Raw genomic sequence first — 27,580 nt, 5'->3', positions numbered from 1 at the left:
CCCACACATACATCCAAGCACACGCACACACAAACGCACACGCACTTTAAAGATCTCAATACTTCAAGAGGCCTGAGCCTATTTCACTCTTGGCCAAGAGCCTACCCTCCCCCCACCCCTGCACACATTCCCACCCTCCTACCCCCCCCACCAGTCACTGCTATGTTCCTCATACACACAGCAAAATCCCTTTCCCCTCCCCGATTATATAAAAAAAACTAAACATAACTTACTTTCTTTAAATTATTTTTTAAAAGTCTCTTAAAGATTTGACGTTTAAATACTTCCTCTCTTCTGATATGTTTAACACCAAAAGCATCCACAACTGCTTGATATGCCCTCCACATTTTAGTTCTGGCAAGAAGAGGGAAGATAACTACTCCAATCAACCTAGTTAGGATGAAGAGAGGCCAAGAGTAGAGTGTGTTCATCATCCTTCACAGCTTCGACATAATCCCACCTCTCTAATACCAGCACGAACTGTAGATGTGAGGCAGCAGATGGAATAACTGAGGCCCTCCCTCCACCACCCGCCCACCTGTCTCAATAGCAATTTTATTCCTTAGGTGACAGATTTCATAAGGGATGTAATTTTCGTAGTCTAATATCAGTAGTCAAAACAAAAAAACAAAACAAAAAAGTGTTTTTTGTTTTTGAAGTTTTTGCCTCTTTTTTTTTTTCTTTTTTTCACTTAGGAAGAGGTGGAAGTGGTGGAGGGGGTTCTGATGGGAGGGGTGGTGGCCGAGGTTTGTCTGTAGTGCCAGATCTGGAGGAGATGGCACCAGCTCTGGGATTCATATATTCACCATAAGAGTGGACAAATTCAAATGCAGGGGCCTGTGTGGGCTGAACACCCTGGGCACTAAGCAGGGAGTGGAGCATATTCACAGTGTCTTGATAATCTATTGACTGAGTTGTGTTGTGACCATTAGCCCCAGGAGGGCCTTTATCCAGTTTCATATGAGGAACTCGAGTTTTACAGCTAGGCTGTGAAAAGGGCAGGCCACTTGTGTCTGAGCTATGCCCAGGCAACTGGGTCATTGTAGGAAGGGGGGGGAAGGGGAAATTCAAGGAAGAAGATTTAGTACTCTTGGCAATCTTGGCTGGATGATCAAATACTGCTGCCCCAGTCTCTTCCGGGGGACCCCTTTTACGAGTCGAGCTCGAAGAAGACAAAGTACTGGACAAGCTGTAGGTTTTGTGTGCTAAGGTGCTTGTCTGGCTGCTGTGTTTTGGATCACTTGGGCGTTTGCTCACGGGGCCGACTGGCAGCTGTAAGTGAGAGTGCCTGTGTGAGTGGTGGTTGTGATGGTGGTGGTGGTTAGACGGGTGAGTCCTCTGCTTCTCCTTGTGTTCCCGGCTCTTGGTGACACTGTCTTCAAGGGAATTGTGCTTATCCCCCGCAGAGTGAACTTTAATGCGCATCTTGATCTCCTCTGGCTTGGAAGAAGCTGCTTTATCCCCACTGGCCACAGGGAGTCTCATTTTCAGAGCTGATTTGTCAGCCTTATCCAGAAAAGGACGTTCAGGGTTTTCTGAGCCCTCAATGGGCATTTTGAGAATAACTGAAGAATGGCTGTCGTGAGACAGGAGATTCTGGGCGGCATATGCATACTGAGACTTCACATTGGCCTCCATGTTCTCCAGCTGCCTCTTCTGAGCAGCCAATTCTTCCGCGTGCTTTGCACGGTACTCCTTAAGTGAAACCTTAGCGGATGGCACGCTCTTGCTCGCCTGCTTCTGGGAAACAAACGCACTGGAACCATCCTGTTGCAAGGAATGATCAACGCCAATAAGTGCTAAACTCTCACTAGTCCGATGACCCTGGGCAGCTTCTAGTTTAAAGGGAGGTTGGGAAGACAGCCACCGCTCGCCCTGCAACATATCCACACTAGTTAGACTGCTCGATGACTCTTCAGAGGAAGGCAGGGAAGGCACTGCAGTTGTAGACGTAGTTGACATGCTCATTAATCCTGCGATAGTTGTGTCTGAAGAGGTCTGAGAAATCATGTTGAGGATTGTCTGCTCCGACGTGTTTTCATCTGCTCCCCGGTCATCTGGCTTGGTTTTCATGGCAGCCTGGTACGCCTAGGACGAAGCACATAAACCTTCACGCCAAGCGGCAGTACAGGGAAGCATCAATTAGGGAACTTTTCTGGATGGCTTTGTGTTCCTTTTTGTTTACTGGAGGTGGGGATTTTGGTTTTTGTTCAAGACCAGGCATGTCTCAAACTCAGAGATCCTCCTGTCTCTACCTCCTGAGTACTTAAAGACATTCATCATCACACCCAGAAAATAAAGCCATTCTTAAACATTCAGTATAACTACTTTGTTTGTTTGTTTTGGTTTTTCAATACAGGGTTTCTCTGTGTAGCCCTGGCTGTCATGGAACTCAGAAATTCGCCTGCCTCTGCCTCCCAAATGCTGGGATTAAAGGCGTGCGCCATCACGCCCGGCTCAGTATAACTACTTGGAGGCTGCAGTTTAAATTCTTTTTAAATTCTAGAAACTTTGATGAGATTTGTATGAACATAAGAGATTAAGTGCATGCTTTGAAGTCCATTTCTAACTCAAATCTTCTGGAGGCAACAATTCTCTATAATTCACCAGACTCAGGAGACTTGGTCTGAACTAATAAGAAATAAGGGAAATTTCTATGCATGGTGGCTCATGCTCGCAATCCCAGCACTTAAATGGTAGAGGCAAAGGCAAGAGAGGATCAGAAGTCCCAGGTCAGCCTCTATAACAGCAAGGCTCAAGGCCAGGTGGAGCTACATGAGACTGTCTCAAAAGGGCTGGGAGGAGGTGTTCTTCTTTCTTTTGAGTGCTGGTGACTGACTGCAGGGCCTTGGGCACGGAGAGGACTTTTCATCTATCTGATGCGATGGGAAAGGGAATGGCTATCACTCCCAGGACTAAAATATCTGCATTACAACTCCAGACTGCAGCCCATTTAAGAAGAAAACCCTGGGCTGAAGAGATGGCTCAGCAGTTAAGGAAACTTGCTACTGTTGCAGAGGACCTGGATTCTGTTCTCAGCAACCATAGCAGCTCACAACCACTTAAAACTGCAGTTCCAGAAGATCTGACATCTCTGGCCTCCATGCACATAAATCTCTCTCCAAACCCCAGGTCTCAGTATATGTAGCCCCAGGTGGTCTCAAGCTCTCACAGAGATCATGTCTCTGTCTCCCAAGTGCTGGTATTAAAGACATGCAGCACCATGCCCAACCGCTGAGCTATCTTTCCAGCAGAACCCCCTAAAACATTTTTAAAGTAAAAATCGCACTCAACCCTTCTAATTCCATCCATATCTTGCCCTACAGTCTTTTGTCCTAAAGACTGAAATCTTGCTGGGCAGTGGTGGCGCACACCTTCAATCCCAGCACTTGGGAGGCAGAGGCAGGCGGATTTCTGAGTTCAAGGCCAGCCTGGTCTACAGCATGAGTTCTAGGACAGTCAGGGCTACACAGAGAAACCCTGTCTCAAAAAAAAAAAAAAAAAAAAAAAAAAGACTGAAATCTTAGTTCATATCCATGCTATAAAGTCACAGTTACTGTTAAACAAGAAGGAAACTCCCAGCCCAAGCACACATATCCAATTCTGCTGTATTCACTGGTGCGGTTACAGGAAAGAATAAGTTTATCAGTACTAAGTCTTACCCTCCAATTCCGAATACGTTTCAGCCTGCTTGGAGTTTTCTCTAGAATCTGTAGAAATTCATGTGTCAGTTCTACAAAGGAAACATCCAAGAAAGGCTCAGAGACAAGAATATCATGAAACAAGAAAAACCTCAACTAACTCACTGTTTTCAAGTCATGTTTGGCCAGATATGTGACAAATCAAGACGTGCGTTTCAAGGTCCCTTACACTAAAACTTACCATCTAACAGTTCCAAGGTCACAGTGGCGTCAACATACTCCCACCAGTGCTTCCCGTCAGTTGAGACTGGGATCTCCCAGTTGGACCACTTGCAAGCCAGATGGATGCAGACACAGGCCACCACAGGAGGTGTGTACTGCAGGCTAAATGTGGTCAAATGCAGGCTGACATCAAAGGGAAGGAAACAGAGAGTGTCATGAGCCCTCAATTCTCAACCCTAAACTAAAACTCTCCATTATATTAAAAAAACCAAAAAACCAAAAACAAAAACCAGAGGAGAGTGAGAAGGGCAAGACCATCCCGTGCTGACTCAGCACTCAACACGCCTGTCGTCTTTCCCTAAGATTGACTTCTAAGTCCCTGGACACGTCTGTGGTGGGGTAAGCACATGAGGGTGTGCAGAGGCAGAGGTGTTAGAGCCCTACCCCGTGAGTTACAGGCGACGGTGCACATCCACCACAGATGCTGGGATCTGAACTTGGGTCCTCTGGAAGAGCTCTATGTGCTAGACTTTACTCTTCAGCACCTCAGGGTCATTTCTATTAAAGCACTGAGCAGGTTAACAACACGTCTAAATCTCCTAGTACCACACACTCAGTAAACAGAATACTAGTCAACAAAAACAAAAACAAAAAAAGAAAAGAAAAAAAAAAGGAGCTGGGTAGTCAGCCTTGGTGAGGCATACCCCTTTACTCTTAGCCCTTGGGAGACAAAGGCTGGCCTTTGGGTCTCTGTGAGTTTGAGGCCAGCCTAGTCTACATAGCAAATTTCAAGGCTGCCAGAGTTATTTAATGTGACCCTGTCTGTCTCAAACCAAAAACAAAAGGAAAAACAATCAAAGTCAACATAGGAGCAGAAGCCTGATCCCAAAACATGGGAAGTGGAAGTTCAAGGCTGGCTTAAGTAATGAGACTGTTTCAAAATGTAAAAATAAAAATGAAAAATAAAAAAAAGTTGCTCTCTCAAATACAAGTATACCTGATTTTTTTTTTTTTCTTTTAAAGATTCTGTCTGGGTTTAGGCGGGTCTCGTTCTCTGGCTGCCTCAAACTCACAGCAATCCTATCTCCGGATTATAGTACTGTGGCACCATGATGCTTGGCTCTTTCTTTAAATTTGCTTCATCTCTTCTCCTCCCTTGTGTGTGTGTATGTGTCTGTCTGTCTGTCTGTCTGTCTGTGTTTATAGACAGTTCAGCATGGCTTTGAACTTGCTGTATTCCAGAGGATGACCCTGAACCACTCATTCTCCTGCCTGGGTCCTGAGTGCTGGGATCTCAGACTGGGCCACCACAGTGTATGCAGGGCTGGCTTACTAATGCTGACCTTCTCACACTTGGTGACTGGGGATGACTTAACAATATGGGAGTCAGACACAAGAACAAGCAGGTCACTGGGCAGAATAAGTTACATACTAACAGCTTTTTAAAAATTAGATGATAGATAGATAGCAAACCCTTGTAGACTAAGTGCCCTCTGCTTTGGCAAAGGAGAAGGAAATTAACAATCCCCCCAATTCCATGGCTGTTCAGGCTGTGCTCTTGGACATTTTATAGCAGAGTTAGTGCACAGAACTATGCATGCTAAGTCACTACAGAACCCTGGAAAATTAAGGGTGTAAAGCAAATTCGAGGAAAAGGAAAATCTGCTGAAGAATTCATCCTCCAGAGCGCTGTCTACATCACAACCAACGTTATTTTTAGGGTCTTTTGTCTCTAGTTCACAAAGCGATTCTATAAACCCCTCAAGAGATGACAAGCCCAACCCAACCAAATTCCAAACCCATAAACAGAAGAGGAAAAAAATAAAAATATAAACCTGTTGGTTGCCATGAAGTAAGATGTCTGTGCTAAGTCCTTGCTTGCTAACAAAAACAAAAGAAAAAGACGTTATTAGTTCCATTTTTTCTCAACAAATACCTAGTAAACATGTACCATTTGTAAGGTATGCAAACAGTGGTAAGTCAGGCAGACCCAGTGCCTGGTCATCTGGTGCCTACATTCTACCCAAGAAAACACATCAGCGACTCTGGGAAGAAGGGCAAGTGGGATGCTGGCAACTCAACACAGGGTCTCTTTCAGGCTAAGCAGATGGTCTACTCATTTTCTTTTTCTTTTCTTTCTTCTTCTTCTTTTTTTTTTTTTTTTTTTTTCGAGACAGGGTTTCTCTGTGTAGCCCTGGTTGTCCTGGAACTCACTCTGTAGACCAGGCTGGCCTTGAACTCAGAAATCCACCTGCCCTTGCCTCCCAAGTGCTGGGATTAAAGGCGTGCACTACCACTGCCCTACTGATTTCTAATTTGAATGTAAGTAATTATGCTGTTTCCAGATCTAGAGAGGCAAGCTTTATTTTGAACATCAGCTATTGGAGGTGTTCATTTAAAATGCAATTCCTCGATGTAGTCTGACTCAGTATTTAGGGAAGAACAGAGATTCTGATGCAAGAGATCACTGAGAAAGAGCAAGATAAGAGATGAGCCAATAGGACTTGGCTCCAAAGTCAGACTCCAGAAGGCCATGACATATTTGGAGAAAGGAATTCTTTATTTTTTAAAAAAGAACTGAGTAGACTGGGATTTACTTCACCATCAAGTAACAGCTGTTTCACATACAATGAGAAAGAAAGCATCCCTCATAAAGCCATTTTTATCTCCTTTAGAACTTCAGAGACTTCCTATAGAAGCTCATACCCACGTCTCTTCAGCCCTGCTCTTCCTAATGCAAAACCTTTAAAGCTTTTAAATATACAGAGCTCACAGATCTCAGGCAGATGAGGGGAGGAGAAGTTCTCACCAGCAACCTGAGTTCAGTCCCCAAGATCTCAATAGAAAACTGACGCCTCCTCTACATAAGCCAAGTGCCACACGAATACCACCCCCATGTCTCACCCACAACACATACTAAAGATTTTAGGTTTTAATGTAAAATACTTCAGAAACTGGGAATGTTTCTGAAATTTCATTTTTCATATAACAATATTAAAATAAAAAGTAAGACTAGCCCTCAGTTTGGCATATAAAACTCTAAAAGACAATTATACGCATAATGATATTCAGACTTTGTCTTTTCAGGTCTTAAAGTAAAATCCAGGGCTTTGTGCATATTAAGCAAATGCTCTCCCACTGAGCATACGCCCAGTGCCAGATAATCCCTTTTTGTTTGCTATTTGTGTAGTTGAATAGGTCTTACTCTTGAACTCACAATATAGCCCCGGCTTGCTTAGAATTTACAGTAATTTTTCTAAGTACTGGGAATGTAAGTGTGGCACCACAACTAGCACCCAGAGATCATGGGCACTGCTTAAGTAGAAGGAACCCTTAAGGATTAAGGACGTAACTCTCTGGTAGAGAGAGCACTTGCCCAACATATACAAGGCCCTATGTTTAAACTCTACAGCACAAAACAAACAAACAAACAAACAGGGATGGGTATGGTGGTACAAGCACTTAGGAGGCAGAACTCTCAACTCCAGGCCAGCCTGGCCTATTTAGCTAATTTCAGTCAAGCCAAGGCCACACAGTGAGACTGTGTCTCAAAAATGAAAATTTGTATGCCATTTAAGAACTAATTTTTGATCAGGACTGGAGCGACAGTGCAGTAGGTTAAAGGAGCACCGGCCTTTCCTCCGGAGAACCAGGGTTTGAGTCGCAGTTCCTCTGTGGTGGCTGCTGATTAACTATAACCATTCCCAGGAGATCTGACTCCCTCATGTAGCTTCTAAGTACACCAGCTACACATATCATTCAGACATACACTCAGGCAAAACACCCGTACACATACAAATAAATAAGAATAAATGAATATAATTTTAAAATCCTACCCAATGGATTGTGAGTGAGAAATAAATTCAAATGAATTCTATGTCACCATTGGGGTTTCCTTTAATTAGACACGAACCAAAAAAAGACCATCCACGTTTAAAAAATAAACTATGTGTGCTAACAGAGGACGTGGGTTAGGGCACTGGAACGCCACGGCATGTGTGGAAGTCAGAGGACAACTTTGGATAGCAGTTCTCTCCCTGCCACTGTAGGACCCAGTGTTCAAACTCAGGTCATCAGGCTACTGACCCACTTGCTGGCCCAACACCAGCAACTTTCAAGATTTTCTGAAAAATGCTAACTCATATGTGACTTGGTGGCTCTTCCAAATCTGTCCTTACACTTTGTGAAGTCCCCACCAGACAATAGGTGACTCTTAGTCCCTTTTCCTGCATGGCTCACAGTCCAATCCACCAGGGTGGAGAAGCCCCAATAGCAGGAACATGAAGCAGCTGTCACACTGTGTGGAGTCAGGAAACAGAGGGTACTGACTGCAGGCTGACGCTGGCTTACACCTCTCTACTGTACAGTCTGAGATCCTAGCAGAGAACAGGACCATCCACCTCAACATGATCAACCTAATTCTCCACTGGCAAATCCAGGACCTGTCTTCTAAGTGATTCTGTCAAAATGACAGTTCATGCTAACCTCACTGTCTGGTTAAATTAAAAGATCTAAAAACAGTTTCCAATAGGTCAGAAGCAAGTGTTTGACTCCAGCCAAGCAGGTGGTTCAGTCTGAATCTGGGACAAGGCGGCTGTGTTGTGCCTGAGTCCAGAGCCAGGTACAGCCCCAAATAACTAAGCAATCGCAGAAGTTAGGGTTACTTACCTCGAACAAGCTGGGTGCACTTTACCACATGTGTATGTGGGTGATCAATTGTTAGTTCAAACCCTTCAAAAAGAAAAAAAAAAGAAACGTTAAAAAGCTAAAAATATTCAATATACTTATCTCTCTTTTGTCTGAATTATTAATGGCCAGTTCACTTTTTCCTCTCAAAAGTACTGTGCAGAGACTAAGTGACTAAACGTATCCGTCACACTCTTCTCTACCATCTCCAAAGACTTAGCAAAGGCACAAGTAAGACCTAAAGACCACAGGAGGGGCTGGAGAGGTGGCTCAGCGGGGAAGAGGACTGCTCTTCCAAAGGTCCTGAGTTCAATTCCCAGCAACCACATGGTGGTTCACAACCATCTGTAATGAGATTCGATGCCCTCTTCTGGTGTGTCTGAAGACAGCTACAGTGTACTTACATACAATAATAAAATAAATTAAAAAAAAAAGACAAGAGCATCTCTGAACACAAAAATCTTTTTTTATGGAGGCTAGAGAGACAATTCCCTGGTTTTTGAGTTTTCGGTGCTGCAGAGAGCTGAGTTTGACTCCCAGCATCCACATGTGGTTCACTGTAACTCCAGTTCCAAAAGATCTGACACTTTCTTTGGATCTCTGTGGGCATACATGCTGCAGACAAAAATGCAGGTAAAGCCGGGCGGTGGTGGCGCACTCCTTTAATCCCAGCACTCGGGAGGCAGAGGCAGGCAGATTTCTGAGTTTGAGGCCAGCCTGGTCTACAAAGTGAGTTCCAGGACAGCCAGGGCTACACAGAGAAACCCTGTCAAGAAAAAAGAAAAAAGCAAATAAATCACTCCTACACTTAAAATGGAATGAACCTAAAAGAATGTTTTGATCCTTTTTAGGAACAAAAGGACATATAGCACAAGGTTGAAAGAAGCAGGCACATAAATAATGGTGGCTTCTACGGCTTAGTCTCTTTCATTTGGGGAAGTAAAGAGTGGAAAGAGACAGTACCATATAGCCCCAGGCTTGCCTCAAGCTCACTATGTTGCTGAGAATTACTGCACTTAAGATTCCCCTGCCTCCAGCTCCCAGATGCTGAAATACAGAATGCAGTACCACACCCAGTTTGGAGCTGAGGACCCTAGATATCAACCCTAGGGTTAATGAATGCTAAGCATTCTACCAACCGTTTACTCTGTAGCTGCAGCTGGCTGCAACTCTTGGAAATTCTGCTTCTGCCTCTGCCACCTGAGAGCTGGGTTACAGCATCTTAAGCCTCACTGTGGTCCTTTGCATTAGCTTCACTCTAATGTGCACTGGTTATTCTATCCCATTTCAAAAGGTCATTACCAAAGTTATCCAACGGAGCCAGTATATTGAAAACTGACATAAGTACATTTTCTCTGAGCACGTAAATATAAATCCCAGCCACGAATAGTACACACTCAGGAGGCCTGGCAGATTTTGAGGTTTTTTATTTTTTATTTTTTGGTTTTTCGAGACAGGGTTTCTCTGTGTAGCCCTGGCTGTCTTGGAACTCATTTTGTAGACCAAGCTGGCCTCAAACCCAGAAATCCGCCTGCCTCTGCCTCCCAAGTGCTGGGATCAAAGACATGCGCCACCACCGCCCAGCTAGATTTTGAGTTTTTAAAGCCAACTTGGCTACAAGGTGAAACTGGTCTAAAAACAACAAAACACACATACACACCACACACACACCCACACACCACACGGGGGCGGGGGGGGGGCGTACACACAAACAAAATGCTATTACCTAATCACACTGTCAAACCAAAACAGTTTATAGGAGAATGAGTCCCCCCCACCCCCGCCCTCTTTGTCATTATTTATCAGGTTAAAAAACTGCCAAACTAGCCAGGTGGTGGTGGCACATGCCTTTAATCCCAGCACTCCGGAGGCTTAGAGGTAGGTGGATCTCTGAGTTCAAGGCTAGCCTGGTCTGAATGACTCCACATATAAACTCTCTTGAAAATCAAAGCCAAACAGAGCAATCAGCTAAATCATAAACCTTACAGGGTTGGAGAGACTGATCAGCAGTTAAGAGAACCAAATGCTCTTCCAAGGTTGTAAGTTCAAATCCCAGCAACCACAGGATGGTTCACAACCATCCTTAATGAGATCTGACGCCCTCTTCTGGGGTGTCTGAAGACAGCTACAGTGTACTTATATATAATAAAGCTTTAAAAAAAATCATAAACCTTACAATGAGAAAAAAATTTTAAATCTTGACTAATAGCTGTTTCAAGGGTCACCAAGGTCCTAACACTGTGGAAAGTGACCAGGGTTAATGATCTGTTTCCATTTAATGTGCCCCACAGCCATTTTTACCCAGGAACAGAGACTTCCCAAAGCCTTCACAAGATTTTCTCCCAGTCTTACAAACTTTAACATGAAATCATTATTATATCCCATACATATTTTTTCCTGCTTTAAAAAAAAAAATTAACTTTAACTTACCTAAGGTCTGCAAAATTATACTCTCTAAAATCACCAGATCTTGAACTTGTTGTAGGTAAGCCTAAGAAGGGAGAAAAAAAAACCAGAAGTTACACCCCACAAAAGGATGTAAATAACTTTAAAAACAAAACAATCGAAGGGCAAAAAGTAGCCACATTCTTCACCAAAATACCACAAAAACAGTCTTTATGCCACATACTGAAATTCTTCTCCTTTGAAATCTCTTGGGCCAGGTCAACGCAGTTTAAATTACTTCTAGCAACAAAGTCTTCCATATTCCTACTAGGATGACCCATTAAGCCCCATTTAAAGCATTCCACTGAGTTCCAAATCCAAAGTCCAAAAATCCACATTCTTTCAAATAAAAGCATGGTCAGGCCTATCACAGCAATACCCTACTCCTGGTACCAACTTCTGTCTTAGTTAGGGTTTTACTGCTGTGAACAGACACCATGACCAAGGCAAGTCTTATAAAAAACATTTAATTGGGGCTGGCTTACAGGTTCAGAGGTTCAGTCCATTATCATCAAGGTGGGATGGCAGTATCCAGGCAGGCATGGCGCAGGAGGAGCTAAGAGTTCTATGTCTTCATCCAAAGGCTGCTAGTGGAAGACTGACTTCCAGGCAACTAGGGTGAGGATCTTATACCCACACTCACAGTGACACAGCCATTCCAACCAGGTCACACCTATTCCAACAAGGCCATACCTTCAGATAGTGCCACTCCCTGGTCCAAGGATATATAAACCATCACAAGTACCATCCAGGCCATAAAGATCAGCACATAGACAGAACCACCTGCCAAACTAAAACAAAGGCCTAATCCATAGAAGTCCAAAGTTCTGTGAAAGTTTCTGTAGTAACCTTGCCTTTTGACTTCTATAATTCTTCTTCTGGCTAACTGTTCTTGCTAATGTCAACCCAAGACATGGTGTGTGTGTGTGTGTGTGTGTGTGTGTGTGTATTTTAAAGCTCACCTTGAGAAAGGCTTGGGGCTACACTGAGATACCAAATACCCTTTGTAGTCAACGGCCAGCTAATACAGACCTCAGCTAATAGATCTCACTGCTCCATTAAGAGCAGCCATGGTGAAACGTTTCCATGACATTGAGAAGACACCATGCTGCTACTGTAAGCATCCAGAAGTGAGAGAGATCTGTGGAACCGGTTTGAGGCATCCACCCACACAGGGGAGAAGCTGGTGAGAGCCTCTGCCCATCCACCAGCACTGTGGTAGGGTGGAGTGGACCAGCCACACACCAAGCAGCTTGAGTGTCTTGGTGAGGATCAAGGCTGCTTTGAAATTTCTATTTCTGAGGATCCGCACCAGGTCACTGCCCTGTCTGAGACACCCTCGAGTCAAGCACTCTGCTCTTCACTTCTGCCTCAGGATCTTCCCTCTCTGAGCCTGGAGGGTGAGTCTGGCATTGCTCAAAGCAAGTTCCAGAGTCGAGGAGAGCAACAAGGTTTACCACGGTCTCAGCCTTAATGGAGTGTGTTATGCTCTAAGAATTCATCCTTTTCGTGAGAATTTGTAAGCTTTGTCATAAATTGCTCTTTTGCACTTTAGACAGGGTCTCATTGTGTAGACCTTAGTGGCATGGGACTTTCTATGTAGACCAAACTGGCCTCAAACTCATAGCAATACCCCTGCCTGTGCCTCCTGAGTTCTGGGGTTAGAGGCATTTACCACCATGCCCAGATGTTTGTGTTTGTTTTAATGTCTAAAAGCTATTAAATAAAATTCTCCATTTTAATTCATAAAAAAAAAAAAAACAAAAAAAAAACAATCAAAGGTCTGGATAGAGGCCCCTGAGCAATGGCTCTGCAGGTAAGAGCACTTGCTGCTGTTGCAGAAGACCTAGGTTTGATTTCAAGAACTCACAGAAAGCTCGCAGCCATCTGTAACTCCAGTTCCTGGGAATCCAACACTCACTCTCTGGCTTCCCAGGCCCGTATGCAGGTGGTGCCCTACACTCATGTAGGCAAATACTAAATGCACAGAAACTTTTAAAATCTTAAGGAGAGGTGGAATGGAAGATAAAAGGTAGTGTTAGAACTGGAATATATAGTCTTTATGTCTATCCCACTCAGGACAGAAAGGAAGAGCCGAGAACATAAAAAGATAACACTTTATTAATGGAAGGCTACCAAAAGCACAACTGTATTTATTTTCAAGTATTTTAAATCTTAGAAGTCAGATAATCTAGACTTGAGAAATATCACACCTCTAAGAATCGTCACATTTCACTTTCAGATCTTTTAACAGTGCTGTAAGAATCTAATAAATAGCCGGGCGGGGTGGCGCACGCCTTTAATCCCAGCACTCGGGAGGCAGAGGCAGGCGGATTTCTGAGTTCGAGGCCAGCCTGGTCTACAGAGTGAGTTCCAGGACAGCCAGGGCTATACAGAAAAACCCTGTCTCGAAAAACCAAAAAAAAAAAAAAAAAAAAAAAAAGAATCTAATAAATATTTGACTCAGATTTAATTTTTCTCTTGTATTTATTCTAAAAATAAATTCAAGAGCTCAAAGGAGCTGGGCATGTGTAATGGTTTGTATATCCTTGGACCAGGGAGTGGCACCATCTGAAGGTGTGGCCTTGTTGGAATAGGTGTGACCTGGTTGGAATGGGTGTGTCACTGTGGGTGTGGGTATAAGATCCTCACCCTACTTGCCTGGAAGTCAGTCTTCCACTAGCAGCCTTTGGATGAAGACATAGAACTCTCAGCTCCTCCTGCACCATGCCTGCCTGGATACTGCCATGCTCCCACCTTGATGATAATGGACTGAACCTCTGAACCTGTAAGCCAGCTCCAATTAAATGGTTTTTTTATAAGACTTGCCTTGGTCATGGTGTCTGTTCACAGCAGTAAAACCCTAACTAATACAGCATGTGAAATGGATCTCTGTGAGTTTGAAGCCAGCCTGTATGTTGCTATGTATTGTAATGCGAAATTCTGTACCCACCAAGCGTGAATTCTCACATTTACTAGCTTTGGTTATGCAAACCTTGTTCCTTAATCTAAAACTATTGGTCAAATAAAATACTGGAAGGATTAGAGGTAGTTCATTTGTAGTTACCTGGTTAGGGGAGTAGAAAGAGAAGAACACGAGGAGAGGAGGATGCCACCATGAGGAGATGAACCTAGCACATGGCTAGGAGGAGAACAAGTATTTGGGGTACACCTTTAGGGAGGTGGCCAAGCCAGCAGTTAGAAAGTAGATTAGGGGTAACCCACCAGTAATTGCCAAAGTTAAATAAAATAATCATAGCCTGAGCCTCATTTATTTTTACGCTAGTCAGGGATAAGCTTAATAAATTGGTTGTCCTAAATATGGGCGAACCAACGTGGGGCTAGAACTCACTTAGAATCCAAGTTTAGATTGCAGGTATACTGGGTAGAGTCGCAACACTCCCTGCAAACACTGCTTAGGGACCAGCTAGAGTAAAGCTCCCCGGGAAGGCTTTGCTTGCACTCTGCAGCTGCTGAGAACAACACACAGGATGCAGTTCTTCCAAGAGCTGCTCTGGAAAGCCAGCACTCTGCTTGGTGGAGAGCATGGCTAGTGCCAAGGCCAGAGTTAAAAACAGCAGCCTAATCTAGGCCCACTGAGTCCCAGCCCAGTGTCTGGTAAGAGGTACCAGCCCAACCAAGCATGGCAGGACACATGGGCCAGGGACCACTGGAAGATGTCCAGGGAAGGTCTAAACACTTGCAGAAGCACAGCCGGTGGAGAGGCCTGGCCAGTGCTGGCAAAAGATCATGAGCCTTGATCTAGCCAAACAGCTGGGATGAGGCTTCCTCACCATAAGGTATAAACTAAAAAGTCCCAAACTGATAAGGTACTGAGCTTAAACAATAAAGGGGGAACTAAATATTTTTAAAAATCATAGAAAGAAATATTTAATTTAAACCTAAGAAAATAAAGTTCTTAGGGAGAAGTTCAGATTAAGAAGGAAACGTTCCTGTATTCCGGATGGGGGGGAAACACAACGCCTCACACACTGCGCCTGGACTGCATGTGATCTTGCTTGTTCATCAGCACACAAATGGCTGTTTCTTTCAGTGATAACAGTTTTGTGTGTCTTCTTTTGGAGAAATCAGAATAAGTCTTGAAGAAAGAAGAAACTGAGAAACTAGATACTAAATTAAAGATCATAAAATAGAGAAGAAAATAATCTTTAAATCAAAATAGGAAACCCTCAGAGGAATCCAAATTGGAACGTACCACAGGGGCTTAAGAAATTAGAATGGCAACCCATAGAAATAAGAATAAGACTCCAAAGCCGGGCGTGGTGGCGCACGCCTTTAATCCCAGCACTCGGAAGGCAGAGGCAGGCGGATTTCTGAGTTCGAGGCCAGCCTGGTCTACAAAGTGAGTTCCAGGACAGCCAGGGCTACACAGAGAAACCCTGTCTCGAAAAACCAAAAAAAAAAAACAAAAAAAAAAGAATAAGACTCCAGATTCTGCTTTTTTTTTTTTTTTTTTGGTTTTTTTTTTTTGTTGTTGTTGTTTTTTCGAGACAGGGTTTCTCTTTATAGCTCTGGCTGTCCTGGAGCTCACTTTGTAGACCAGGGTGGCCTCGAACTCAGAAATCCGCCTGCCTCTGCCTCCCGAGTGCTGGGATTAAAGGCGTGCCCCACCACGCCCGGCTCAGATTCTGCTTATTGATGCTACCTTAAAACAATGCCACATAAGAGATTGTGTTTCATTTTATAGTTTGCAGAACTGAGATACATCATACAATTGATACTTGTTAAAGAGTTCTAGTGGACTTCTGCCTGCGTTCTGAGGGGGATGATTCTGAGATTGCACATTCATTAGAGATGATGGCTGCCTTGGATCTGCCAAAAAAAGATGATGCTCTGACATATAATCCCATTAAAATACAACAGTTTTATGGACATCATGGCATGAAGCCTATTCTGGATGTAGTTTACAGTCCTACAGGCCAAGCCATTATAGAAAGACTTAACAGGGCCTTGAAGGAAAGGCTCATAGAACAGAAAGGGAAGGTGTTACAATTTGACTGTGAAATGTCTCCTGTAGTCTCCCGTGTTAAAGGGTCCAGGTATCAGGCTAAAGAGTGGTTCATTGTGAAGATGTTACAAGGCTGGGAACCTCAGTCTGATCCCAGGAACCCAGGTAAAGGGGGAAAGTTAGGCTGTGGCGGCTTCCAGCTGATGGGTCTTTAGGAAGTAATTGGATCATGAGAGCTCTCACCTCGGTGGATTAATCCAGACGCAGTTATAATCTGATGGCATTGTTGGGAGGTGAAGGAGACCAGAAGGTTGGGCCTTGGAAGTAGGTCACAGAAGCACACCCTTCAAAGAGTGCATCTCGTCCCTGGCTATCTCCTGTTGCTCTCCCCACCTGCTCCTTCCGGGACATGATGCTCTGCCTCATAGCCACGGGACCAAAAGCAATAAAGCTAAGTAACCACAGGTTGAAATCTTTTAAACTGTGAACCAAAAGGAATCCCTTCTTCCCTTAGATTGTTTTTCAGATGTTTCATCAGTGATAAGAAGTGGATAGCAATGCTTGCTTCTGTAGCATATACTAAATTAGAACAATAAACAAATTTTCTAAAAATACAAATACATAAAATTCCATTTATCTTCTTCACAAACCATGATTCCTACACCCATAAAAGACTTAAATAACCTAGTAACAGAAATCTGAGCCAGGCATGGTGGCGCACACCTTTAATCCCAGCACTCGAGAGGCAGAGGCAGGCAGATTTCTGAGTTCGAGGCCAGCCTGGTCTACAACTTGAGTTCCAGGACAGCCAGGGCTACACAGAGAAACCCTGTCTCGAAAAACCAAAAAAAAAAAAAAAAAAAAAAAAGAAAGAAAAGAAAAGAAAGAAATCTGTAACTTTTCCTCAATTATGGGTGTTTGAATTCTCAACATCTCCGATCACTGACTTCTCAAAGCAGAACTGGAGAGATGGCCCAGTAGTTAAGAACCATAGTGCTCTTCAACCCAGCTCACTACCACTTCTACCTCCAGCTTCAGGGGATCCAAGATCTCCGCCTCTATAGACACCTACACTCACAGACACGTATATACATATTTAATTAAATATATAATCTTTTTTTTTTAAATAAATGAAGAAAATCAGGAGTCATCTTTTTTTTTACAAAAACCAAACTATGGGTGTGTCTTTCTTTTTTTAAGACACAGGCTGTCAGTATGTAGCCCTGGCTGCTCTCAGACTTACTATATAGACCAGTTTGACCCTCAAGGAGACCCACCTGCCTCTGCTTCCTAAGTGCTAGGATTAAAGCAACCAATACAGCTTGCACAACCAATACAGCTTGGGGAAAAGGCTTTGCAATAGAATTTTTGCCTAGCACTTTCTGAGGTCCTAGATTCAACACCTAAAGCCAACACAAATACACACACACACACACACACACACACTAAGGAAGCATGAGCAAAAATAGAAGAAGTGCGCACACACACACACAGGAGGAAGGACCAGAGCACCCATGGAACTGAGTCAGCAGCATTAGTATCACAGAAAAAGGGATGAACTCTAGTCTGAAATACTTTTTAAGACCTTGAACTCCTGACTTGAAGAAATAAAAGTATGAACTCTGACAATGACCATATGTTTCTCAGCCTTTGGCTAAAATCTTGCTACTTCTAGGCATTTGGTTCATTTTTCAGACTGATATTTAAGTATGGCCCTTTATCATGAAAAAAAATTTCCACAACAAAACTTCACCTTTAAAAAAAGCTCATAGCCGGGCGTGGTGGCGCACGCCTTTAATCCCAGCACTCGGGAGGCAGAGGCAGGCGGATTTCTGAGTTCGAGGCCAGCCTGGTCTACAAAGTGAGTTCCAGGACAGCCAGGGCTACACAGAGAAACCCTGTCTCGAAAAACAAAAAAACAAAAACAAAAATAAAAAAAGCTCATAGAGGGCTGGAGAGATGGCTCAGCGGTTAAGAGCGCTGACTGCTCTTCCGGAGGTCCCAAGTTCAAATCCCAGCAACCACATGGTGGCTCACAACCATCTGTAATGAGATCTGATGCCATCTTCTGGTGTGTCTGAAGACAGCTACAGTGTACATAATAATAAATAAATCTTTGGGTTGGAGCAAGCAGGGACTGAGTAAGAGGATCAAGCGGGGCACCGGACGGAGCAGGGTTGACCAGAGCAAACAGAAGTCCTAAAACTTCAATTCCCAACAACCACATGAAGGTTCACAACCATCTGTACAGCTACAGTGTACTCACATACATAAAATAAATAAATCTTTAAAAAAAAAAAAAAAAAAAAAGCTCATAGCCTAGCCAAGTTGCACATGCCTTTGATCCGACATTCGGGATACAGAAGCAGGTGGATCTCTGAGTTCAATCCCAGTCTTTTCTATAGAGCTAGTTCTAGGACAACCAGGGCTATGCCGAGAAACCCTGTCTTGAAAAACACTAACAAAAAATGTTTATAACATCAAGAAGCCTGATGTGATGAAACACACCTTTAATCCCAGCACTCAGGAGATAGAGGCAGCATGAACGGTCTCTTTAGTTCAAAGCTAGGCTGGTATAGAGTAAGTTCCAGGAGAGCTAGAGCCACACAGATACCCTGTCTCTGGCAGGAGGGAGGGAGGGAGGAAAAGAAATAACCAACAAAAAGAATGCTTATACCATCAATAAAGGGCTGGAAAAACAGCCAGATGGTGGTGCTGCACACTTTTTAATCGTTTTTAAACAGGAGAGAAAAAGAAAGTATTTTGGATCTAGAGGGTGGAAAGAATTTTATCCAGGTGATATAGTTCTCCTTTGCTCTTATGCAGCTTTCAATTTTAAGACAAACTTTTAGATGAAATTGATATGTATGTTTTTAATTTTCAAAATTAAACACTGGCAGGGCGGTGCAGGTACACAGTTGAAGGATTTCTGTGGGTTCAAGTCTAACCTGGTCTATAGTCATGGCTACACAGAGGAATCCCATCTCAGGCTAAAAAATAAAAATAAGTAAAAATTAAACTCTGAGAAATTGAACAGCCCAGATCCAAAGTTACAAACTGAGTTATGATTGTTAAGAGTGTAAACACTCACTCACCTCACTCCTCGTGTCAGGAAGTGACTCCTGTGGGTGGAGGCAAGTGTGCGCCACCTTGATGACATGCTCCAATTTTTTTGGTTGTTCTTCTACTTTTGCTGCTAGAAACAAGGCCGCTGGAGCCATGGACTTCATAAGAAGAAACAAAAAGGTCACACTTGTTATTTATTTCTAAATGATAATCAATCTAGGAAGAGCTAAATGTCAAACAAGTCAAGTCTCTGCCACAATCTCGTACCTCTTATTAATACTTTCCACCACCTGTCAAATCATAACCCCAGGTCTTAGCAAGCCCTCAAGGATTCATGTGAGAAGGCTGCAGACCTTAGCTGCTTTCCATTGAAATGGCTGCAAAAGGGGGACAGTCAACATGCACGGTCTGAAACAAACACTGCTGAGGGCTATGGGGATGAGGGAGAATTGTACAATTTTTAAGAATAAATTTGGGGGCTCAGGAGATGAAGTGGTGACCTATGTCCAAAACTCTAGCAGCAACATCTGTAACAACAGAGTTAAGGTATAGGCTTAGGTGGATCCTAGAGGCTCAGTGGCCACCCAGTCTAGCCAAAATAGCAGGCTCCTCATTCAGTGAGACCTTATTTAAAAAAGAAAAACAGATACCAATAGAAAATTTGTTGTTTAACGTATAGACTCTGCCCCCCCACACACACACAGGTAAAACCACAAATGTATACATACTAAATAAAAATGTTTTTGATAGGTGTGGCAGCCCTAATCTACAATCCCAACACTCCTTAGATCTCTGAGTTCAAAGCCAGCCTGGTCCACGTGGTGAGTCCCAGAAACTACATAGTGAGATCCTGTCTCAAAAAATAAAAACTCTTTTTAATTTATAAACCAATCTTTTAAAAAAACAATTACAGGTACTAGAAATGTGGCTCAGTTCACAAAGTCATGGCTCCACATTAGAAAAGTGTGTGTGCTTTGGTTTTGGGGGTGGGGGGAGCACAGACATAGTGGTGCACCCTACAGTCCCAGCACTGGCATCTGTAAATTTAGTCATCCTCATTTACATAGTGAAGTCAAGGTCTGCCTAAAAACAATAAAAATAACCTGGTGGTATCACACACCTTCAATCCCAGGACTGGGGAGGCACAGGCAGGCTCTAAGTTCAGGCCAGCCTAGTCTATATAGTTAGTTCCAGGACAGCTAAGTTTGCACAGAGAAACCCTAGAGTGGGAGTGGGACACACATACCAAAGAACAAAAAAACTACAAAATATTAAAGCCACAAGATAGAAAATATTTAGGGAAAAAAATAACAAGCCAATTTACAAATAAAGATCTCAAAGACTAACCATAAAAAAACTGAAACATCGTAATCTGTATTTTCCAACACTAAGTAGTGTTGTAGTAGACTTAAATTACAATTTTCTAGATTAAAGTCTGGCATGCTGCAAAGATATTTGCACAACCTTCTCTATCCTTCCACTCTTAAAAGCTAAATTGGAACCAGTCTAATGCCCAATGAACAGATAAGAAAGGAAGGCACGGGGATGTATCAGTTGGCAGGGTGCTTGCCCTAGGTTTGACCCCGTCAGCCTGCCCCTACCTCTCCAGGGACTGGATTAGGTTGCCAGGCTGGACAGCAAGTGCCCTTCCCACTCACTGTAAGGCATCTCACTAGCCTCAGCCTCCCTAGTACAAGACTACAGGCACTTGCACCTAACTCTATGAGGCATTTTTATACCAATTTACACTATACATTCATTTTCTTCATTAAAAAAAAAAGTAAGCAAACACCACAGCTAGTATTTACCAACTGCTTCTATTGGACAGGAAATCTGAAAATTAATTTAAATACCATAAACTTATTTGGAAACAGGCATTATTTTTTTTAAATAAATTTATTTATTTATTATATGTAAGTACACTGTAGCTGTCTTCAGACACACCAGAAGAGGGAGTCAGATCTCGTTACAGATGGTTGTGAGCCACCATGTGGTTGCTGGGATTTGAACTCTGGACCTTCGGAAGAGCAGTCGGGTGCTCTTACCCACTGAGCCATCTCACCAGCCCCAACAGGCATTATTATTACTGAACATAAAGATCAGGAATCTGAGGCACGTGGTCACTTACACAAGCCACACAGTTAGTAAGCAAATCAGCAAAATCCCAAATCCAGACACTTCCAACCCCAGTATACATTCTTTTTTTTGTTGTTTTGTTTTGTTTTTTGAGATAGGGTTTCTCTGTGTAGCCCTGGCTGTCCTGGAACTCACTCTGTAGACCAGGCTGGCCCCGAACTCAGAAATCCACTTGCCTCTGCCTCCTGAGTGCTGGGATTAAAGGTGTGTGCCAATATGCCTGGCATTCTACATTCTTTTAAGAAGTACACTGCACTGTTCTTTTTTTTTTTTTTTTTTTTTTGTATTTCTGTTTTTGTGAGACAGGGTTTCTCTGTGTAACAGAGTCCTGGCTGGCCTGGAACTCAGAGATCCACCTGCCTCTACCTCCTGGGTGCTGAAATTAAAGCCATGCACTACCACACCTGGCCTAAACTTCATTTCTTATAAATCAACTAATGAGGGTAAAATATATCCAAATCTGTTGCTAGCCGGGCGTGGTGGGGCACGCCTTTAATCCCAGCACTTGGGAGGCAGAGGCAGGCGGATTTCTGAGTTCGAGGCCGGCCTGGTGTACACAGTGAGTTCCAGGACAGCCAGGGCTACACAGAGAAACCCTGTCTCGAAAAACAAAAAACAAAAAAATTAGAACGTGTACTTCTATGCCCTGTCTCCTTTCGGCCACCTAAATTATGAGAAACAGCACAAAGACAATGTTCCAGAAAGTTGTACAGTAGGGGTATGGTGAGGCATGGTCACACTAGTTCATATACAGAAGCAGGCCTGGGATACTGCATGTCAAATATTGATCAATGATTACCTCTACAGGCACAGGGGAGTTTAATACACACAGTTCTCTATTGTTACTTTTTACTATGCAAATTCATTATATTTGTAATAAATAAATCAAAAGTCATAAGGCGGCTAGGAAGATGGCTCAGCTATCTGATGTGCAACTGCCCAAATTTCACAACCTGACCCCATGGAGGAAGAAGAGAACCAAACCATGTCCTCTGACTTACATATGTGCACCATAGCATGTGTGAACTGCACTCACACACATCATGTACACTATATATGTATGTGTACACACACACAAATTTGCAAGAGCAGGCTTCACAGGTGTAACTCAAGGGCACCAGGTTTTAAGCCCTCTTAAATCTAATTTTAATGATCACAGCTAAATTCAACCTATAAAATTAATGTTCTGTAAAGAGGGTGTGCCAATTCCAGAATATACCAAAAAAGCAATACTCTAAAGAAGATCAACTACTTGGACACCAGTTATGGTATTGTTTGCCTTTAATCTCAGTACTCAGAAGACAAAGTCAGTTGAATCTCTGAGTTCCAGGCCAGCCAGGGCTGCATAGTGAGGTCGTTTCAGAACAAGAGACAAATAAAACAAAGGATATGATATTCAAAAGAATGTCTCTGTAAAGAAATAATTATCAGGTCATTAATCCAACCAGTTTACTGCAGGTACTTTGGAAATAATCAGAAGTCTGTCTTGACCAAGATTAACACAAAAGCAATAAGAAAGCAGGTCATTAAATAGGGAAATATATGCTAACACTTAATGCACACTGAACAACCTGATTTAAGACTTCAAGTCTTGCCGGGCAGTGGTGGCCCACGTCTTTAATCCCAGCACTCGGGAGGCAGAGGCAGGTGGATTTCAGAGTTCGAGGCCAGCCTGGTCTACAGAGTGAGTTCCAGGACAACCAGGGCTATACAGAGAAACCCTGTCTCGAAAAACCAAAAAAGACTTCAAGTCTTTATTACAATAAAAAAGAGTACTTGTCAGGCATGTGCCTCCTGTTCATAATGCCAGTGTTTGGAAATTCAAGCCAGCCAGAACTAGATAGTTCAAGTGCAGCCATTACTACATAGTTAAGAAGAAAAGGAGGAGGAGAAGGAAAAGGATAAAAAAAAGGGGTGGGGGTTGAATGTAGAAAACCCTCAAGATTTCTAAGACAACTAGGAAACTCCTCTTTAATTTCATTCTTTATTAATTACTTCTGTTTCAGTGCTATCAAATAGCCTCAATAAAGGCTAATTGGAACTATGGGAGCTAAGGGAAAAAAAAAGTCAAAATGACTAATCACCCAAAATTCGGACTACTTTACTATAGATCAAGAGCTCCCTGTTACTCCTAAATCTGCCTGCCAATTTCTTACATTATGGGAATTATATCTAGCTTCACAGTTTCCTTCAGTTTGTTAGCATCACAACAAGACACTCAAACTGTATTATCTGGGCTGGAGATGGCTCAGTAGTTTTGTTCCCAGTGCCCACTTAGGTGGCTCGCAGCACCTAGGTAACTCCAGCTCCGAGGAGTTCAATGTCCTCATCTAGCCTCCATGGGCACTCACACACTCTTACCATTCCCTAACCCAAACACAGGCAAAAGTAAAACCAAGTCTTTTCTTATCCTAAATTTGAAACATGTTTTCTTAAAGACCTTTAAAAATGTTGCACAATCTAACTCATATTTGTCTTCTTATGGCCATAACCACCCCGAAAGCTATACTTACATCAAGATTTTCTTTCTAACTTTAAAATGACTGTCTCGAAAAACCAAAAAAAAAAAAAAAAAAAAAAAATGACTAGCCCGAAATTCTAAAATTAAAATCATAGTTCAATAACAACAACCAATCATAAAATAGGCAGCTAGACTCAAACCCAAAGGGATTTCACCATAGAAAATTATACTTACATAGCGATGAAACTGTGTAAAAGACTGAATCATGTAGAATCGGTGCATGTACACTATAGCAGTATTGATCGTCAGTTGTGAGCTGAAGTGCTCGAGTTAAGGTTCAGAAGCAGACAATATAATCTCCCACCAAAGTAACAAATGGCCAAGCAAAACAGATGACCCCACAGGGGAGTAAAACTTAAGTCTTCCAACCCAACAGCAGATTCGATTCCTTCTCTAATGAAATTAACTGCCAAGTGACAACATGTGCTCTACCTAACGGGTACTTAATGTGAACTGACTGACTGAATAAACAAAACAAGTAGCAAGCTGTAAATCAGCAAACAAAGCTGCAACCAACCTCAGGCTTCCTGGCCTGTCACCTGCCTTCTGCAAAGACCATCCTTTAGCTCAGGGTAACTTCATTGCATTTACTTTTGGCCAGGAAGTGCATGTCATAGAGGGCAATTTGCAGGAGTCAGTTATCTTCCCACCCAAGTCCCAGGGATGGAATTCAGGTTACCAGGCTTGACGATAAGTGCCTTTACCTGCTGGGCCATTTTGTCAGGCCAAGAATAACTTTAAAATTTTAAAGTGTATCAGCATTTGCCTGATTCTATGTATGTGCACCAAGGGCATGTCTGGTGCCCACAGAGGTCAGAAGAGGGCATGAGGTTACCCTAGAACTGCAGCTATAGACGACTGTGGGCTGCCATGTAGGCTCTGCCTAAACAGTAAGTGCTTGTAACTGCTGAGCCGTCTCTCTAGCCGCACAAGAATAACTTTTTAAGGATATTTACCAGGCCTTCCCTTACTAGGCTCTTGGAACTTTTCTCTCTCTCACCTTCTAAACTTCAATAATTAAGTTTTCCAGTTCTACTTTCTTTGGGAGGGAACCAAAACTGGGGGGGGGGGGGTAAGGAGGTGGGTGGGTGGGCACTGTTCAAGGCATGGTTTTTCTGTGAATCCTTGACTGTCCTAAAATGTGCTGTGTAGACCAGGCTGGCATCAGAAGTAGAGACCTGCTCACCTCCCCATCCCGAGCAATGGGATTCAAGGTACGCACCACCACACCCTGCTGCTTAGTTCTGATTCCTTCAGGAAATATTACATGACCTCTGAAGTATAAAACCTTTGAAACCATTTGATAGTCATCCACTGAAAATGAACTCCTGCCTTCCTCTAATCCAGTCTTTCCTTTGTACGAGTACCATTCCAACCTCCCCAAAACTTATTCCCACAGACCTCAGCAACAGTCTGCATAGAAGTGACAATATGATGGCGGCAAGCTTAAACACACATTTAAAAGGTGCCGTAAACACAGACAGAAACTCAGAGAGGTTTAATCGTGCACTGACCAAATGCTTGGGAAATTGGCTTTCAATAGGAAACAACTGGCAATAAAGAGAACACCTATACAATATACAACCTTCAGACTAAAAACACTAGAGACCTAACCTCTGCACTTTTTTTTTTTTTTCTTTCTTGGAGACAGGGTCTTACATGGAAATTCTGGCCTGCCTCTACTTCTCCAAAGCTCAGATCAAAGGCACAGAACACCAGGCCTAGCCCTCAGCATCACTCTTAAATAAATGCTACATAAGTGGAAGTAAAAGAAAAAAAAAGAAAAAGAAAAAAATATATATATGGACAACGGAAAGAACTTTAAAACTATTAGTTTTGCCACAAGACTGTATTTTCATAAGAAAAACTGGGGGGGGGGGGGGGGGAGAAATCACTAAACTACATTACCTCTAAATTTTGAAACCTAATGAATAAACTAGTGCCCAAAGAAAAAAGGACTTATTATTCTGAAAACTACTTTAAGCATACCAACTTGTATATCCCCACCCCCAAACCTAAGTTGACATCTTTTTTTCCCCTTAAATTCTATGAAACAGCTACTAGAACGTTTGAATATCAAGCGTGGTGGCGGACATTGGAACATTTGTTTTAAACGAGAATCTGACAGGTTAGCCAACTAGTGAGAGAAACGGGTTTGGAACCAAAACTGGGGCAGCAATTCCAGACCACCTTCATAAGTCCTTTGCGTACAGAATTTCCCGAAATCCTTTTTATACACTTTGGGGAGGCAGAGTCGATAGCGAAACGTCTTAAACGGAGCCTTAGGTCACGGCAGAAAGGAGACTCTCAAAAGCCACTAAAACAGGGCAGAATGCAGAGGACCGGGGCTGGGAAGGAGCAGCGAACACACAAAGACAGGAGAGGTACGAGTCGGCAGCCGGGCCGGTGGCACCGGTGAGCGAGCGGGAAATTGACTCCGCCTCACTTCCCTCCCGCGAACAGTGGCTCGGCCAGCGAGCGCCATTGTGGGTTCTCCCAACTTAGACGCCCAGCTCCTGCCACCACCCCACCCGCTTCTGTCCCCGCCAGCGTCGCCGGCCCGGACGCCGAAGCATGGCCGGACGCGCTCCGAGGCCGATGGCCTAGGCCGAAAGGATACACGTTCAGACGTTGTCCCATGTCCTGGAGGAGATTGGCGGCCTGCTGGCGGTAGGAGAGTTCTTTATCGGAGTCCACGCCAAAGCGACGCGACGGGCTGTTCTCCAGCTGCTCGCGAGTAAAATACCACCGCTTGTTGTTGTTCTTCCTCTCTCCCTCCATAGTGCTTCAACCAAGAGGCAGCGGCGGGGGCTGCGAGCACTTCCCAGCGTCACCGGAGCGGCGACACACATCCGCCGTGCCGAGGCTACTGCGACGTGACGAACTTCCTCCAAGGGGCGACCACCGAGGTTGTGACACACTTCCGCCCAGAAAGCCGAAGATTCCAGCGCCGACTTCCGGAATGACCCCTCCGACCCCCTGTAGACGAATCCACAGCCAGTCCGCGGCTTGGAACGGACCGGCGACCCGGACGCAGGATCCGGTCATGTGACCTCCAGGTGGGCGGGACTATTGACGTCGTTCTTTAAAAGTCTCGTCTTTCCGCGCGAGAACTGCGTTAAGGGGGCCTCGCCAGCGGGCCTCTAGTTAACGCTGGCTGCGCTTGGCTAGGTCGTTTCCGAGGACGTGCGTGATGGAGGCGCCTTTGTAACACCGGGTTTACGGAAAAAGTGGCAGGGGAAATAGGCGAGACTATCAGATAACCGAGAAAGGACGAGACAGTGACGACAGGACAAGGCCCTGCCCCGTGCGGAAACGCGAAAGCCGCTAAAAGGTTCCTGGGTTCTTAACTGCGGCGTGGAGAACCCCGGCGCGTTTGGAAGCCGCTCACCTATTTTGTAGCAGCCTTTCCTCCGTTTCACTACGGCCAATCATCTGGAAGGAATAAAATCAACGCTACTGAGTTTCATTGAGTGTTGGGGGTAAAGAGACCTTTTTTAAAAGATGTATTATTTATTTAGTTTACGTATATGAGTACTCTGTAGTGGTCTTTAGACTACAGAATTGGGCATGGATCCCATTACGGATGGTTGTGAGCCACCATGTGATTGCTGAGAATTGAACTCAGGACCTCTGGAAGACTAGTCAATGCTCCTACCCGCTGAGCCATCTCTCCAGCCCCGGGTAAAGGGGTCTTTTTCTCTCTTTCCTTATTTTTGTCATCCCTGGAGCTCAGGGGGAGCGTCGGGTTTTGCCCGAGTGCTGGGATTAAAGGCTTGCTCCACCCCGGCCACATTCAAGGACACCACTGATCGTTTATCATTTAGGTCTGGAGGCCTTTTTCTTTTGCATTCTTTCCTCTTGTCAGTGAAGGCGATAAGCTTGCAGGCTTAG

At 43.7% G+C, this 27,580-nt stretch overlaps 1 protein-coding gene across 2 annotated transcripts; it reads right to left on the bottom strand.

Moving 5' to 3' along the window:
* Nucleotides 1-174: 174 nt before the first annotated feature.
* Ccnt1 (cyclin T1) lies at nucleotides 175-26,641 on the bottom strand. Of its 2 annotated transcripts, XM_021183296.3 has the most exons (9): nucleotides 26,307-26,641; nucleotides 23,861-23,942; nucleotides 19,059-19,187; nucleotides 10,980-11,040; nucleotides 8,532-8,594; nucleotides 5,699-5,744; nucleotides 3,883-4,046; nucleotides 3,663-3,733; nucleotides 175-2,088 (listed from the first exon to the last, which is right to left on the bottom strand). In XM_021183296.3, the coding sequence occupies exons 1-9, from the start codon at nucleotides 26,465-26,467 to the stop codon at nucleotides 688-690; spliced, it is 2,178 nt and encodes a 725-aa protein (XP_021038955.1). In that variant the 5' UTR covers nucleotides 26,468-26,641; the 3' UTR covers nucleotides 175-687. The 2 variants fall into 2 exon arrangements, with proteins under 2 accessions (XP_021038955.1, XP_029325811.1); XM_029469951.2 differs by lacking the exons at nucleotides 175-2,088; nucleotides 3,663-3,733; nucleotides 3,883-4,046; ... (1 more) ...; nucleotides 8,532-8,594; nucleotides 10,980-11,040 and adding an exon at nucleotides 18,524-18,953.
* Between the last annotated feature and the right edge of the window lie 939 nt (nucleotides 26,642-27,580).

The sequence above is a fragment of the Mus caroli genome, unplaced genomic scaffold (genome assembly GCF_978045245.1).
Source record: "Mus caroli unplaced genomic scaffold, Mus_caroli_1 scaffold_16, whole genome shotgun sequence".
Taxonomy (NCBI): domain Eukaryota; kingdom Metazoa; phylum Chordata; class Mammalia; order Rodentia; family Muridae; genus Mus; species Mus caroli.
The sequence above is the reverse complement of the archived record's forward strand: the minus strand, read 5'-3'. Positions and strand labels throughout refer to the sequence as shown.